Source organism: Macrosteles quadrilineatus, unplaced genomic scaffold, assembly GCF_028750875.1.
Source record: "Macrosteles quadrilineatus isolate MER2022 unplaced genomic scaffold, UCM_ALF_1.0 Scaffold_1__1_contigs__length_201487025, whole genome shotgun sequence".
NCBI classification, from domain to species: domain Eukaryota; kingdom Metazoa; phylum Arthropoda; class Insecta; order Hemiptera; family Cicadellidae; genus Macrosteles; species Macrosteles quadrilineatus.
The window spans coordinates 72,046,204-72,060,942 of NW_026542594.1; the positions used below are offsets into that span (position 1 = coordinate 72,046,204).

At 36.1% G+C, this 14,739-nt stretch overlaps 1 protein-coding gene across 1 annotated transcript in view; it reads right to left on the reverse strand.

Moving 5' to 3' along the window:
* Positions 1–624: 624 nt before the first annotated feature.
* LOC128983569 (uncharacterized) overlaps positions 625–14,739 on the reverse strand; it is a 76,953-nt gene continuing 62,838 nt past the window's right edge. The window contains exons 3-4 of the mRNA XM_054402891.1: positions 4,316–4,448; positions 625–1,513 (exon numbers count right to left, since the gene is read on the reverse strand). Coding sequence (XP_054258866.1) covers positions 702–1,513; positions 4,316–4,448 — 945 coding nt within the window. The 3' untranslated portion in view covers positions 625–701. The remainder of the gene's footprint in view (positions 1,514–4,315; positions 4,449–14,739) is intronic.

A 14,739-nucleotide genomic window follows, 5' to 3' on the forward strand; every position in this document is an offset into this window, starting at 1 on the left:
TGACAAAGATTTCAAATACTAATTTTATATGTACAGTACTTTGCTATGCTTAAAACGTAGCAAATTCCCTAATTAATATTAAGTCCTGTATTTTTTGTGTGTTTGTCTGTAGGTAACGCATTAATGTCCTTATTTCTCAGTGTCAAGAAAAGGACAAGAGCACCATTAATAATGAAAATGTCAAACCGAATAAAGTGTTAAATGGTGAGGTTGAGGTAGTACTTTAAATACTTTTAACCATTGTGACTTTCAAAGTAACTTTCAACTATAGACCTTCCTCAGGGCTGCCTCATAGATCTAGGCCTAGAAAGCTTTTTTTAGTTTTATCATAGGATTTAACATATGGACCAACACGATCCGGGTGACATTTAGGCCTAATTGCGAAGCATTTGTTTTGGTTTGAAACTGTCAGATACTGTATATAAGGTTTATATACAGTTTTGCCAGCATATCTGAAAATATTCAAACCAACTGTTGTTCTTAATATAAGAAGGTTTCAACTGACTACTATAAGGTCCCCGTGCGTAGGACGGGCACACAGCTAGTTTTAACTAAAATTTCCTGTCCTTAAAAGCTTAGTAGAATCTTTTTAGGGAATAAGTAAACAAATGTTAGCTATCAATGTATGTGAGGTATTATGTCAAAAATAAAGTTTAATTTGTCTTCAAACTACCAGACATCACATTACTCAGATTATAATATTAACTAAAACTAAAATCACAGTCACTCTTTTCACTCAATATTTTCAAAACATTTCCTGTCATCCTGGTGATGAGCGCATGCAGTTTACTGTCAGGGAGATCGTCGGCCCAAAGGCGGAACAATGTGTCTTCAGCAACTTTCTTCACTGGGGACTTTGAATCACTCTCATATTTTAGTGTAAACAGATATATAGCCTTATTAACAAGTGGTGAGAATCTATCGCAAAGGTAATGCAAACTTGTTGCTACTGTTGGATCGATATCCTCGATGTGTGTGATGATCATTGAACCTGCTTTTTTAATACGGTTTTCCATCATTTCTAAGAGCTTCCCAGGATCATTTATTAATTTTGGATCATTAAGTTCTGCTCCTGGAACTGTAACAGGTGGGATCTCTTTATTCATAAGATATTTTGATGCTGCTTTTGCAACGTCCCAAGCAATGCATTTAGCTGTTTTTTCTGCCAGATCATCATCATACAATAATAAAAATACTGACGGCTTATTAGGGGTTTCTGAAGTCACTGATTTAATTCCACCAGCAAAGGTAATCCAAGTCTTTTCTTCTTGCCGTTTATAAATGTTGTCTTCTAGACTGTAAAGCGCATTGTCCAAGTTGATTTCAGCCTGAGTTTGATTATACATCTTCACTTCAAAAGATTTTTCAGAGGTTTTAAACTTGTTAAAATAAACTCCAAATATTATTATTATGATACACAGCACCAGAAACAATATAAATTCTTTTGATAATGAACACGAGCCTGTGCTTGTATCTTTTAGAACTTGCTGTTTTTCATTTGTTACTGTTGTATCTGAAAAATATTACAGGATTGAAAAATTTTGATTACATTTAGCCTACTACCTAAACATACATGCCCATATGAGCATCGGTGGTTAGTAAGTATAACTAGGCCTGTGGATAAAAATCTAAACTGACAGTGTTTTCTTTGAATACTATTCTACAATAACAATTTTAAAGTCTTAGAATTGTAAATAACCAAAGAACATAAGATATTTCAATTTCCAAGTTTCAAGTAGAGTGAAATTTTTGTTCATGTTCATAAAATCCCAATAATCTGGCTTGTTCGATAATTTGTCATCAATCTAAAGGAGGGCTGGATTTCCCAATAGACCCAGGCCTATGAGCGAAAGCCCCTCGGGGACGCACAGCCGAGAGAAAAAATAGAAATCTCTATTAATATAAATAAATAAATAGCAATAGCTTTATTTATTTTGCTAATTGATTTTTAACAAATCTGGCTAATATAGCATTCTGATTCTGGAGCTGGTTGGAACAATTAAATTGTTGGCGCATCAACTTTGTCACAACATTGGTCTTAAACACGGGAGAATGTTGTAGGGATATTGGCAAGCGGTACGCATCGTATTGCCATTGCCACTCACTGCCACTATGCTGGCTCAACGCTACTGCTCGGCGTGAATAGGGGCGCATGCCAATGTTATAGTCAAGACATAGTTACTTACTACCCTTACCTCGCAAAACAAAAGTTACTACTAACCTATCTTTTGATTAGCTTTCCACCTGCAGGATCAAGTTAAAACATATACAGTAGACTCCCTCTTATTCGGACTCCTCGGGACCGAGGCCAGTCCGGATAACGGGTTTTCCGGTTAAACCGACGTCCCCAAAAACTCGTTAAAACGGATCATTTACTGTGATATTAGACTTAAATTTAGGAGAGCATTGTATTTAGACACGTGATCACTAGTCTCAAACCTTTCCCACGAGAATAGTCGTTTCAGTACCGCCCACTTCCTGCCGATTTAGTCCAGTTAAACCAATGTGCTGATAAAAATTGTCCGGTTAAATAGATGTCATTTCCGCCGAGTGTGGTCCGGTTAAACCGATGTCCGGTTAAAAGGTGTCCGGATAAGAGGGAGTCCTGTACTTAATACGTTTTGTATTGTGTTGAATGTTCAAAAAACTATGAGTTCGTCTTTAAAATAAAAGACATAAATATTAATCTGAATTTGCAATAGGTTTTAAAAAGTGCCATTTTAATTCTGCCATTCTATCCTCAAGCCTGAGGATTGGTATAGTTGGCCGAAATATATTGCTTTGTTTTGCTTTGCAAATAAAATCCATATTAGACTAACCAACACAAGTAGGCAAAAAACACATCACAAAAAATCTAAAGATTATTTTAAATATCTAGTTCATGTTGGTGACACTGGTCGCTGGTGTCAAAAAATTTTGTTTCTATTATTTTTGGGTTAATTTGATGATGTGTTTTTATTTCCTGTAAACTAACTAGGGAACGAGCTATTGTTTATGATTAGATCGTTTTATCTGGTTGGTTAAATGAAGTTTTAAATAACAAGAATTGTCTTTAACTGATCATTAGGATGACAAATCTACCAAGTGAGTTAGAACGTTACTATGGTATCACGTACTGTACAGAGTTCATGTTTTTGAAGCCACTGTGGCAGCAGCAATGGCCTTGCTTTGTTGCAGGAATGCTCTGCGAGTCAGTTCGTTGTGTTTCAGTCCCTCAAAACTTGAGCTATAAGTTAATACATAAAATTGCTTAGAGTGATTAAGAAGGATTTTTTTAAAGACATAACCAAGTAAAGTGTTAAACAAACTTTAATTGGTTAAATTGCATTGTGGAGTGGAGTTGTTGTAAATTACAATCAGTGTAGAGTGACATAAAATAAGCCTGATATAATTTATTTAAAGGTTCGTAGGAAAGTAACTTTAACCAGACTAGGGGGCAGAAAAATTATATTAGTCAAAATGCTAAATCCGGCCCTGAATATAAGAGGGGGTTTATTCTTAAGTTGAGGGGAGAAAAATCCAGCCAATGGTTTGTTGTCATATGTGCTCTCAGATTTTTTAGTTCTCATGTTTTATACATAAAGAAAGTTGTTTACTTACAAAATACAATCAGAAAAGAGCGAGATAAGGATAACACAGGGGTAGGGGTCAACGCTGCCGACACGTGACAGTCGCGACTTACCTTCCACCGGCGCCGTGTCTCGTGAATCAGCGTCTGGTCGACCAGTTTATATTAAATGTATTTTCGTGTGTGTCGTATCCGTATGTGTGTCCCGTTTATTTATTTGTTTATATTTTTGACAAACTCTACATGAGGGATTAGCAAGACATTCTGGACCTGAAGATGTGCTATTTTTTAAGCACGAAACAGCTGTAGTCATCATACTACTAAACTGATCGTTTTGACGGAAAACAGGTAATTTAAACCTATATTAGTTTATTCAGACGATCTAGAGGCCATTCCATCATGAAATTACAAAATACAATTCTATCTAGGTTTAAGGTTAAAATCCTCAGAATCTATGAACTGGTTTTTTGCAAAACTGTACTGGATTAAGTGAAAATGACGTTAAAAACCTTTATATAGAAGACTGGTTGAGAGAATGTAAATGTGCAGAATGTAGAATCAAGTTGCTTTCAATAATATCAGGATAATGTCTTTTTAATCTTGAGATTGTTACAGTTACTTGCATTGCAATTGATCCTTATTGAGCTATTCTAGTTCTAATTAATTTTTTTTATTGTAATAGAACAAAAGGTGCATTTTTGCTTACTATTACAGCAGCCTCAACAATATATTAAGCATAATACCTACCTTCCTTACAGATCACATCTTCAACTCCATTTAAGTTTGGATACAGATTATTGTCCACTTCACAGTTGGTTTCAGCTTCAATTTTTTCTTGAGTTGGTTTTTTAGATCTTCCACTTGCTGTACATCTTTTGGCCTGCAAAAGATTGTAACTTGTGAAATTAGGCTTAAAATTAAATGAAAAATCTTTATCTAGATTTTCCCGTCCAATAGGAAAATTAATCCCCACAGGATCCGTCTATTATCTATTAGTTTTAATTATTATTAACAGCTATAATTACAAGAAATACAGTGTGTTTTGTTCTTCAATTTGTCTGTTGTGTGTTCTTCTAGCGCGAGCATTTTGGTGTCAGGGCATTGGGAGCTCAGTCAACATCTAGTCTACTAGTGAGAGGCTCGTGTTGTACTCCCTTGAGTTACTGTGCCAGTTTGAAAGGGTTACGTTAATTGAAAATGCCAGGAACTAAGAGGTTTTTACAGTAAAAAGATTTGTTACTGCAAAAAACTGTTAACCAATAGAAATCTATTGCAAGCTTTGTGATGTGTATGGAGACAACATTATCACATAAGGTGTAGTGCGTCAGTGGGTCAAACAAAACATTTAAAAATGGCCAAACTAACGTTCACGACGAAGAGCGAAGTGAAAGAACCAGCATTGTGACTGCCAGACTTGTCGATAACGTGCACAAAATTATCACTGAAAAGCTTGTTTACCACACAGGTTTTGTGCAAGATTTAATACCAAAAATCTTGACAGAGATCTAAAAAAATCAGCGAATGGCAAATGGTGGAAAAAGTGTTATTGTGGTTGATGATTTAAGAGGTGACGGGAGCCAACTCGCCCGAGCTCAGCGCTACCCGCTAGTTTAACATGGAGCGGCGACACATTTGACTTATTTCAGGAAATATATACACACTAGCTGGCCCGACAGACTCCGTTCTGTCCTAATGTGGTTTTATGTCAAATGTTCGTTTATTTTCAAGATGAGCTCGTTTGCATGGCTCAATCACGTCCTGGTTGAAGTTTGTTCGCTACGCTCACTCACCAGCTGTTAAGATTCTTTAATTCCATTTAAATATGAGTACTCATAAGGTTAACATGGGAAACTGCAGAGCCACTGGGGCGGAGCCCTTTTGACGGGTCTGCACCAAACTTCACGAAAACCATCCTTGAATAATGCCTGAAAGAGATATTCCACGAGCTGAAAGGGATGGAAGCCTAAAATTGTTAAGAATCATCATCGCAAACTGTCAAATTCACATTTACAAGTTTAGTTCAATTTGTCTAGGTCTTTAGGTCAAAACTAATATGAACTATAATTAAAAATGATTATACTATTTACTTCCATATCTTAGTCAATACTATGAGTTAATAGTTTAATTTTATTATTGCGTTTTATCTCTTGCCATAAAAACGTTTTATATTTTTTAACTACCTAAATTACACTTGATGTAATGAAATTGTTAAACTACATCTGCCCTGCAACGTTGTGATATATGGATATAAATCTATCTTTTCCCGCAGTATTGTAATAACCAATTGAATAGAACATATTGCAGTTACTGCGAATTAAGTAAACTGATTAATACAGTTATACTTGTACTTTGTAAATATTCAGTTACAGATAAATTATTTATTTAATAGATTTGCCTTACTGTGTTATTTTTACTTATATTCAATTAAGTGTACACATCAATGGTTAAGTGTACAAATTTATTTTTTTATTATGTTGTAAATAATATTTAAGTAAAAACCCGTTTCATATATTATATGAAACGGGTTTTTACTCTACTGACCCATATTTTTCATTCATTTTGTAATAATGTTGCCAAATGTTTTTATTTAATTTCAAACATACTGGTACGAGTATAATCAATTTATTAACTACAGATATTTATTTATTAGAACTGAACTACCCTGCTGTAGTTGTGTTACTGATAATAAAATGTACATATAAATATTATTTAAGTATAGTTTTTTAACTTTTTAAAATTATGTTGTAAATAACTGTAAAATATGAAACAGATTTTTACTCTACTGACTCATATACGTTTTATCTATTATTATAATGTTTCCGAATGATAAAATTTAATTTGAAACTAAAATCACTTTCCTAATTATAAATGGATTAATATAACCCAACGATGTTTTATTATATATTCCTACAATGCACATTATTACATAATATCTTAGATTTAAGTTACATGGGGTTTTTTTATTGAGCGGAGCGAGCGAAGGTCTTTGAGATCGGAACTTATGCAAACTATGTAATCAGATAACTCAATAACGGCTGAACATATTAAAGCCAAACTTTCCAGGGTTATTTTGACAAACAGTGAGCATGTTTGTACACAAACTAATTTCAATTTGATAATGTCCGTACAGATGAAAACTAATCAAAATTTTTTAACATTGGCCTTATGGTTTGCTATGATGGTTACCAATTAGCAAAACAACTTAAATGTAAATAAAGAAAGACTAATGTCATTTTGGTTATCACAAACCATCTACAGTAAGCTAGCAAATTACAAAACACAGTCCTAAAGAGAACAGTCCGAATAATACCATTGATCATTGATTACTACTCTTAGGTTGTACTAGGTGAAACCCGTCGAAATCGACGGTTACTTTCAAGGGTTACGTTAATTCATCAAACTGCGATAAATTGGGTTACAAAAAACTAATTTGGGTATAAATATTTTGAGCATTTAGCCTCGTTTAAAGAGTAATAAGTGTAAAAACAATAATGATATTATTTGCGTTAGTTGCCAAACTTGGTTGATCATTCAATGAATAACATATTCCACATACCATACGTCATCGGAGTTATTATTAGTATGTTATATGGTATTCCTTTGGAAGAACCTTTAAATAGTATTAAAATCGTAATGGTGGATCTTTTGTAGTTAAACACTTCCGTGATTTTATCAGTGTAATATGATTTTATTTCAAAAGAAAATATTTTTTGGGAAGACATATTCTAACTTCAAAGGGAGGTATATCCGTTACAGTGTAAGTTTGATTTTTCCTTCGTCACGTCGCGTCAGTTCATATCGTACTTCTGTGCCAATGAATGAACCCTCAAGCATAGTTTTGAGAAATTGATTGTGGGGTTACTGTTAAAGCTGGAATTCCTTGACATGAGGGATGTCAGTTAGTTGCCTCAGCCTTATCAATGACACATTGACCTTGTAGGTCCGCTACCTGTCTCCGAAGGTTACAGGTACTGTTTGACCCGTGTTGATCATTTCTCAAGGTGGCCAGAAGCAGTACCAATCGAAAACATAGAAGCAGAAACTGTAGCACGAGCACTTTTTACCACTTGGATTTCTAGGTACGGAACACCACTACGAATTTCAACAGATCAAAGTCGGCAATTTGAGTCAAGCCTGTTTAAACACCTAGGAGATTTGTTAGGTTCGACTCGTCTCAGAACAACTTCCTATCACCCATCGTCAAATGGACTAGTTGAACGTTTTCACCGTCAACTGAAGGCAGCCATCAGATGCCACGCAACAGCACGATGGACTGAGGTATTGCCCGTCATACTTTTGGGAATACGGACAGCATGGCGTGATGATCTACAAGCTTCTTCAGCTGAACTCCTGTATGGTCAACCACTTTGCCTACCTGGAGAGTTCCTTACACTTAGCGATTCCAACCATGAACTTGACCCACAAAGTTTTGCCAAAAATCTACGTCAACATTTCAACAACTTAAGACCAGTTGATGGAACAAGACATGGAGGTAGGACGCCATTCGTGTTCAAGGATCTCAACACATGCACTCATGTCTTCGTACGTACCGACATTTCTAAGGGTGCACTCGATCCCCCCTACTCAGGTCCTTACCTCGTCATTAGAAGATCTGACAAGACTGCAGCAATTCGGATTCGAGGCAATGATGTAACCATTTCAATGGATCGACTTAAGCCAGTCTATTCCTTAAAACTCGACCATGATGACACCAGCGTTTCCAGAGGCACCATAACTTCTACTCCTCCCTTTTCTCATTCTGACATTCAACAACGAGGTACCTTGACATCTAAATCTATTTTGAGATCTAAACCATTAACTAGGCGCTCTGGGAGGCAAGTTCATTTTCCAGTACGGTTCCAGAGTTGATTTTTTTTCGTGTTTGCTCAACTACACAGCTCAACCACTGGCAAGGGGGTACTGTAGTGCCTGACGACTACTTACCTGTATATAAATCTTTATTTTAACAGATGATATTTATTTGTTTACTAATTCATTCAATTATTATTGTTCACTTTAATTTTATACTAAATACACGTATTTTTACTCTTGTCTAGCATTTGTGAGTTCATAACTTCAGCAGACATGAGGCCGCATACCTAGTTATTATTGATGATATAGTTTCAAATCAAAAACAACTGTGCAGGTATCTGGCCAATTTTATATAACATATAAATTGTTTATGTAATGTACCTAAAACAGAGAGCCTTCGGGCAATAGTTTCGTTCATCATGTAATTCTTGTTTGGAAAATGCATGCAATAGTGCAAGCTAACTTATTTTAGGCTTATTAGCAATGCATTATTTAGGCTGATGTGGCATTTTACATCTATACTTATTTAACTTTATAACTTATTACTTTTGCCTATATGTTTCCTGGTAGGTGTGTTGTAACTGTTTCTCGTAGTATATAATATTATAGTATCTTAAAGTAAAACCGAATTATTCTTTTCTGCATTCTCACCCCGTAGCGAAGCACGGGCAGAGCAACTAGTTTAAAAATAAAATGTAGTGACAGCTGACAGCTGGTTTAATATTATTCATTTAATTTGCTAACAACACATGTTCTGATTATTGTTTGTTGTTTATATTTAAGTTGTTACCTAGTTACTTAAAATAAAAGGTTGTACATTTTTCTTGTGACATATTATTTGGCACCGCTACATGGTGGCAGCGGTTTAGTATAAACCACAATGTCAGAATTGTCGGAAATTGATAAATTGACAAAAGTGTTGACTGATTTTTTTGAAGAAATCACAAAAGCTATCTCCACCTGTGAATACTGTTCAGAACATCGGCTCAGATTTTACTAGACATAAATAATCTACTGCCAGGGAGAATCAAGTTGTTAGTAGATTATTTGTGCCTAGTAACATCAGAGCAGATGTTCTGAACAGTATTCACATTGGACATCAAGGTGTTAACAGGTGTATTTCAAGAGCTTGTGATGCCGTCTGGTGGCCAGGAGTAACTAATGATATCAAACAAAAGGTGGAGGGATGCCTTTATTTGCATTGAAAATTCACATATTCCTTGTGAGCCTCTCATTCCTTCACCGTTGCCTGATCGACCGTGGCAAGTATTGGGAGCTGATCTGCTTCAGCATGAAAGACTTATCTAGTCATTCAAGACTATTTTTCCAAGTATAGAGAATTGGTTGAAGTGAACAAAACAAATGCCCCTTCATTAATCAAGACTTTGAAAAGCATTTTTGCTAGACATGGCTTGCCTTCTGTTCTAAGGTCTGATAACAGCCCATTCAATTCAAGAGAGTTATCAAGGAGTTAGCTAAGGTATGCCACTTTGAAATGATTACTTCCAGCCCGATGTTTCCACAAAGTAATGGACAGGCAGAACGAGCAGTTCAAATTGCTAAAAACATTCCGAAGAAAAATCTAGATCCTTATGAGGGATTATTAGCATATCGTTCTACTCCACAAAGCTGCGGTTACAGTCCTGCTGAGCTTCTTTTTGGTAGGAAAATCAGAAGTACTGTTCCTACTTCAGACAAAACATTGGAGCCGAAGTGGCCAGACTTGAAAAATATTAAGGCAAGGGACACCTCAGACAAAGAAAAACAGAAGCGAAACTACGACAAAAGACATCGCGTAAGAGAGCTACGAGTTTTGGTCGCGGGGGAAAAAGTGTGGGTGTCTAACCTGAAGCGATATGGAATAGTGATTGGAACAAATTCCAACACTAGAGATTACATGGTCAACATCGATGGGAAATTATATAGAAGAAATAGTCTTTTTAGTTCCCACAAACAATAGATTCCAAACACGTGAACAGGGAAAATCTATACTTATTTAATACGCAAGCAGGTTTTTTTGTGACAATTACTCCTCCGAAACTACTCAACCGATTTACATGTTCTTGGTGTCATTGGAAAGAGCGTAACATGAAGTTGTGCAGGAAACTTTCTTTATAGGGAAATAATTAGAGAGTGAGGCCCTGGGGCTCTTTAAAGTTTTGTATTTCTCCATAAGATTAACATGGGAAACAAATATTGTTATGAAACTCCAGCTGTTGTCAGAAATGCTGTTCTGCTATTTAATTTAATTTGTTTACAAGGAGATTTGTTTCTTGGTGCCATGTGTTCAATGAATTATTATTATGCATATATTTTTAATGCAATAGGCTACACTATATAAAGTGATTGTAATACATTAAGAGATCTTAATTTAAATAATCAAATAAGCACAATTGAGCCTTTGCCTATATGTTTCCTGGTAAGTGTGTTCTAACTGTTTCTTATACAGTAGACCCCCTCTTAACCGACCCTAATGGGACCGGACCTTCGTCGGATAACTCAAAAGGTCGGTTAAAACGGGCAATCCCTAAAATCACAACATAATGAAATGCTATTCATTTGGAATTATATAATCAATATTTTGAAGTCATTCTTGCATTAGTTATAAAATAAACTACTCTTATATCATTTTTAGTATTGATAGAAAAGTCACAAATAAACACATTACACGGTTAAGTCTAATATGCCTACTTTCAGTGGAATATATTATAATACTAGGCAACAGTCAATAAAATTCCTATCTTAATAACTTTAGTACTGTAATGTATTAATTGATGCTCTCTAAATCCATCGTAATACAGTACAGAGCCTTTTGTCGAAATTAAAGATACAAGCAAACATTTTGTTACAAGGGATAGGATGTTTATTTATAACCTCTCACTGTAGGCTGGAGCGAGGCACAAAAACTAGCTTGACCTTGGAGTTGTTAACCCCTCTTCCCTGCCCTCCCTACAAGTTGCGTTGTGTGTTTACTCCAGAGATAAGATAATCAGTTCTCAAAATCGTAACGCACTTTATGATGTTATAAATTTGCCACACAGATAACATATCAGATCAAATGTGCTCGAGCTACGATAACGAACGATGATGACAAACTGACAATAGGCCATGCTATATTTTTTGTGATCAACACAAAATAACTTATTCTTAGTCATATCCTGTGGAGATAAGTGAATGGTTCAGTTCTCATCGCCCAGCGTGGGAGCGGAAATGCCGAGATTCCTAGAAAGCGGCGGTTAAACCGAACTGCTCTCAAAGCAAGGTCGGTTAAAACAAACTGTATTATTTCACGATCGAAGGCGGATAATCCGATTATCGGTTAATACGAGGTCGGTTAAGAGGGGGTCTACTGTAGTAACTTGTGCCGTGTGTACGTGCTCAACGCTCAACGGCACTGTTTAAATTGTTGCGTGGTTGGCACTAACTGGCTGCGTCTGCCGGACGTTTGTCGGGTGACATTTGTGTCTCCCGTTTCTCAGATTTTGGGTTCGAGATTGTCCCTAATACGGGGCCCTCATCTGGAAAAGTTTTCTTTTTGTGAACCTTGCAGTTTGGATTTCATAGATCCGTTTCATTTCCCGTCAACATGACGTACTTTGGCTAAGAGGTTTTCAACCACGGGTAAGTAGAATTCGCCAGGCCTAGTCCTCGCTTATTTCATTTTGTTTCATTTTCCACTGTTTCATTATTGTTCAGAAATGTTTTACAGAGTTTTTTCCATGTGTTTTGTACTGTTTTCTGAGAGTTTCGAGTCCACTAGATAACACAATATGCATGCCTCGTTGAGTTAACTTGGTCAGTACAAGTGATATTTAAAGTTGAGCCAATTTTCATGCTAAGGTTAAAAGACCAAGTTAGTAAAGTGTTAACATAATTTCTGTGTCATTTTGAGTCATTTTTGTGTTTAACTGTGAGCTGGTCTGGATCCAATCTTGTTAAAAGTTTCTAGGCTAGTTGTAATTTTGTTTGTGCTAGTAACTTTTGCTAGCCTAAATATTTGCTCTATTCAATTCTAGTAGCCTAGCCAAGATAATAACTTTTAAAAAACCATTTTGTTTGCCCTTAACTTGTGAACAGTATGCAAGCACATTCATGCATTTTCATTCATGTGAGATCATGTTACTATTCTTTAGAAAACCATGCTGATTAGGCTAGACTACAGAACAGCTTTTGTAAAAATGTGGTCGCTGACTGCAGGTAAAGAGAATGTTTTACGCCCTTTGATTTATTCAGGCCTAGTGCAAACTAAATAAATGGACTCTGGGACATGTTAGCCTTAATTAGGCCAGGTCAGTGATCTATACTTTGTATCAGGGTCGGCGACTCCACCTGAAACCTGCCACCATTAGATGCTAACCGACTTAACATGAGCATTCTCCTGGACTGCTCCGCTGAGACTGATGGGACTGCACTGCCACGGCCAGTCCTCGCACTGCCACTGCGGTACCTACTGATGGAGTTAGCTACACATCTAGGCCTACGCCCACTCCGGCCTAATGCCATGCTGCCATGTCTGGGGAGCGGCCATCCTGTACTTGGCCCTACTTCTACTTCTGCTTCCTGGATTTCAACAAGGTTTACGGTCAGGTCAGTCCAGCCCATTTGGAGAGTCTCATCCACCTGAAGAAATCTAACTCAACATCAACGTTTTCATTTAACTTATAAAATAAAACCTGTAATCTTTTTACCTGCAATTTTATTAATTAGGCTTTCATCTCTAAATTTAATTTAACTTTAACTTTTATTCATATTTTAAATTTTTTTCCTTTTAATTCTGTTTCACACCCCTTGATTGAGGGTAAAACTTTTTTTCTCCCTTGACGGTTATTTTACCGCTTGGAATATATTGTTGGAATATATTTTTGCGAGGCGACCACATTTGTTGATAGTGTAAATGTTTTTCATGTTTGTAAATGTAAAAATTATTTATTTTAAATGTAGGCCTAGGGCTAAAGTTATTTCTTTTAAATGTTTTAAAATGATTTTATAAGGTGGCCACCGAACCTAACTGAAGTTAAATTTGTTTGAAATAGTACATTTAAATTAGGGGTGTGCGAGTATTCGAACATCGAGCTTTTTCGAGCCGAATAGCGTCCTATTCGGCTCGGCTCGTGATTTTCAAAAAGTTCGAAATGTTCGAGCCGAATACTTATTGAACTAGCAAATAAAAATTAAATTAATAAATACGGAACTAACTTTCATTTAAATTTACTCTCCGTTTCATAATTCTGTCTTGATAAGCAAGAACCTCAGCTCAGTCAAGACGCAATGATTATCGATCGTAATTTTGAGGAAACTACCACCTATCGCGTTGTCTTTCCAACACAACTATTCGTATCGTAATATACAACGCAGTTCGAGTGCGTGATTGGCTAAGTCGCTATGACGACACACGGTTGCCACGGCAACCTACATTGCGCACTGAGCACTGCGCCTTGTGTGGGAGGGGAGATTATACCAACAAACTATTTCAGGAATTCTATTTTGGGACGGATGAAAGATAAGGAAGAAACAAAGGTGGTCACGTGTGCAAATGTAGTGGGCGACACAATAAGGCTGTAAACGAGTATCGTCGTGTCGTTGTTCCTTGTTTGTTTACTTTTTAAGATTCTTTATCAAACGCCCCTATCTGCTATCTCTCTTTCTCTCTCTCTCTAACAATGTACTGATTAAACAAGATTGTGGTTGACGACTTTTCTACTTAAGTTTCCCTGCGGTTATTTTAGTTCAATCAATCCCATAACCTTTCTAATGTTTATCAAAATAATTAATTAATATGTTTTGTATTTTATTTCCTTTAAACCAACCCCTATTTACCATCTGTATTTTATAGAATAAAATGTTTGTTTATAAAGTTTGACTAGCCACACAATTTTGTACCTATTTTATTTTGTATAAAAGTAACAGTTACTTTGAGGATTATATATATATCAATAAGTGGCGCGTGCTGTAATGAGTGCTTTTTATTTTCAAAATAAGTAATGAGTTATTAATTTTTGATAGTACGGGTCATTAAATACCATAATGTGATGTAGTTTCCTATTTGTATCTTGCAAATAATAATAATTGATAGTTAATTCTGGAAATGAAAAATAGTGATCGCATTCATAAACCTGTTGTCAAAACAACAACGAGGGTGTAAGGGTTAAAGAGTTTATTGTTTCAGACGCAAGGGTGTTTCAAGGACAAAGTGTTGGGCCACCCGGATGGGGGGGGGGAGGGGGCGGTGAGACTGTGTGAAGGGGAGGAAACTGGTTTTGGCTATTTATTGATTAGTTCGCCGACCCTTCTAGATGACAAAATTGAGTGACAGTGTTAAATCATCGTGTTCTGCATTTCATTTCTTGTTTACTTTGTGT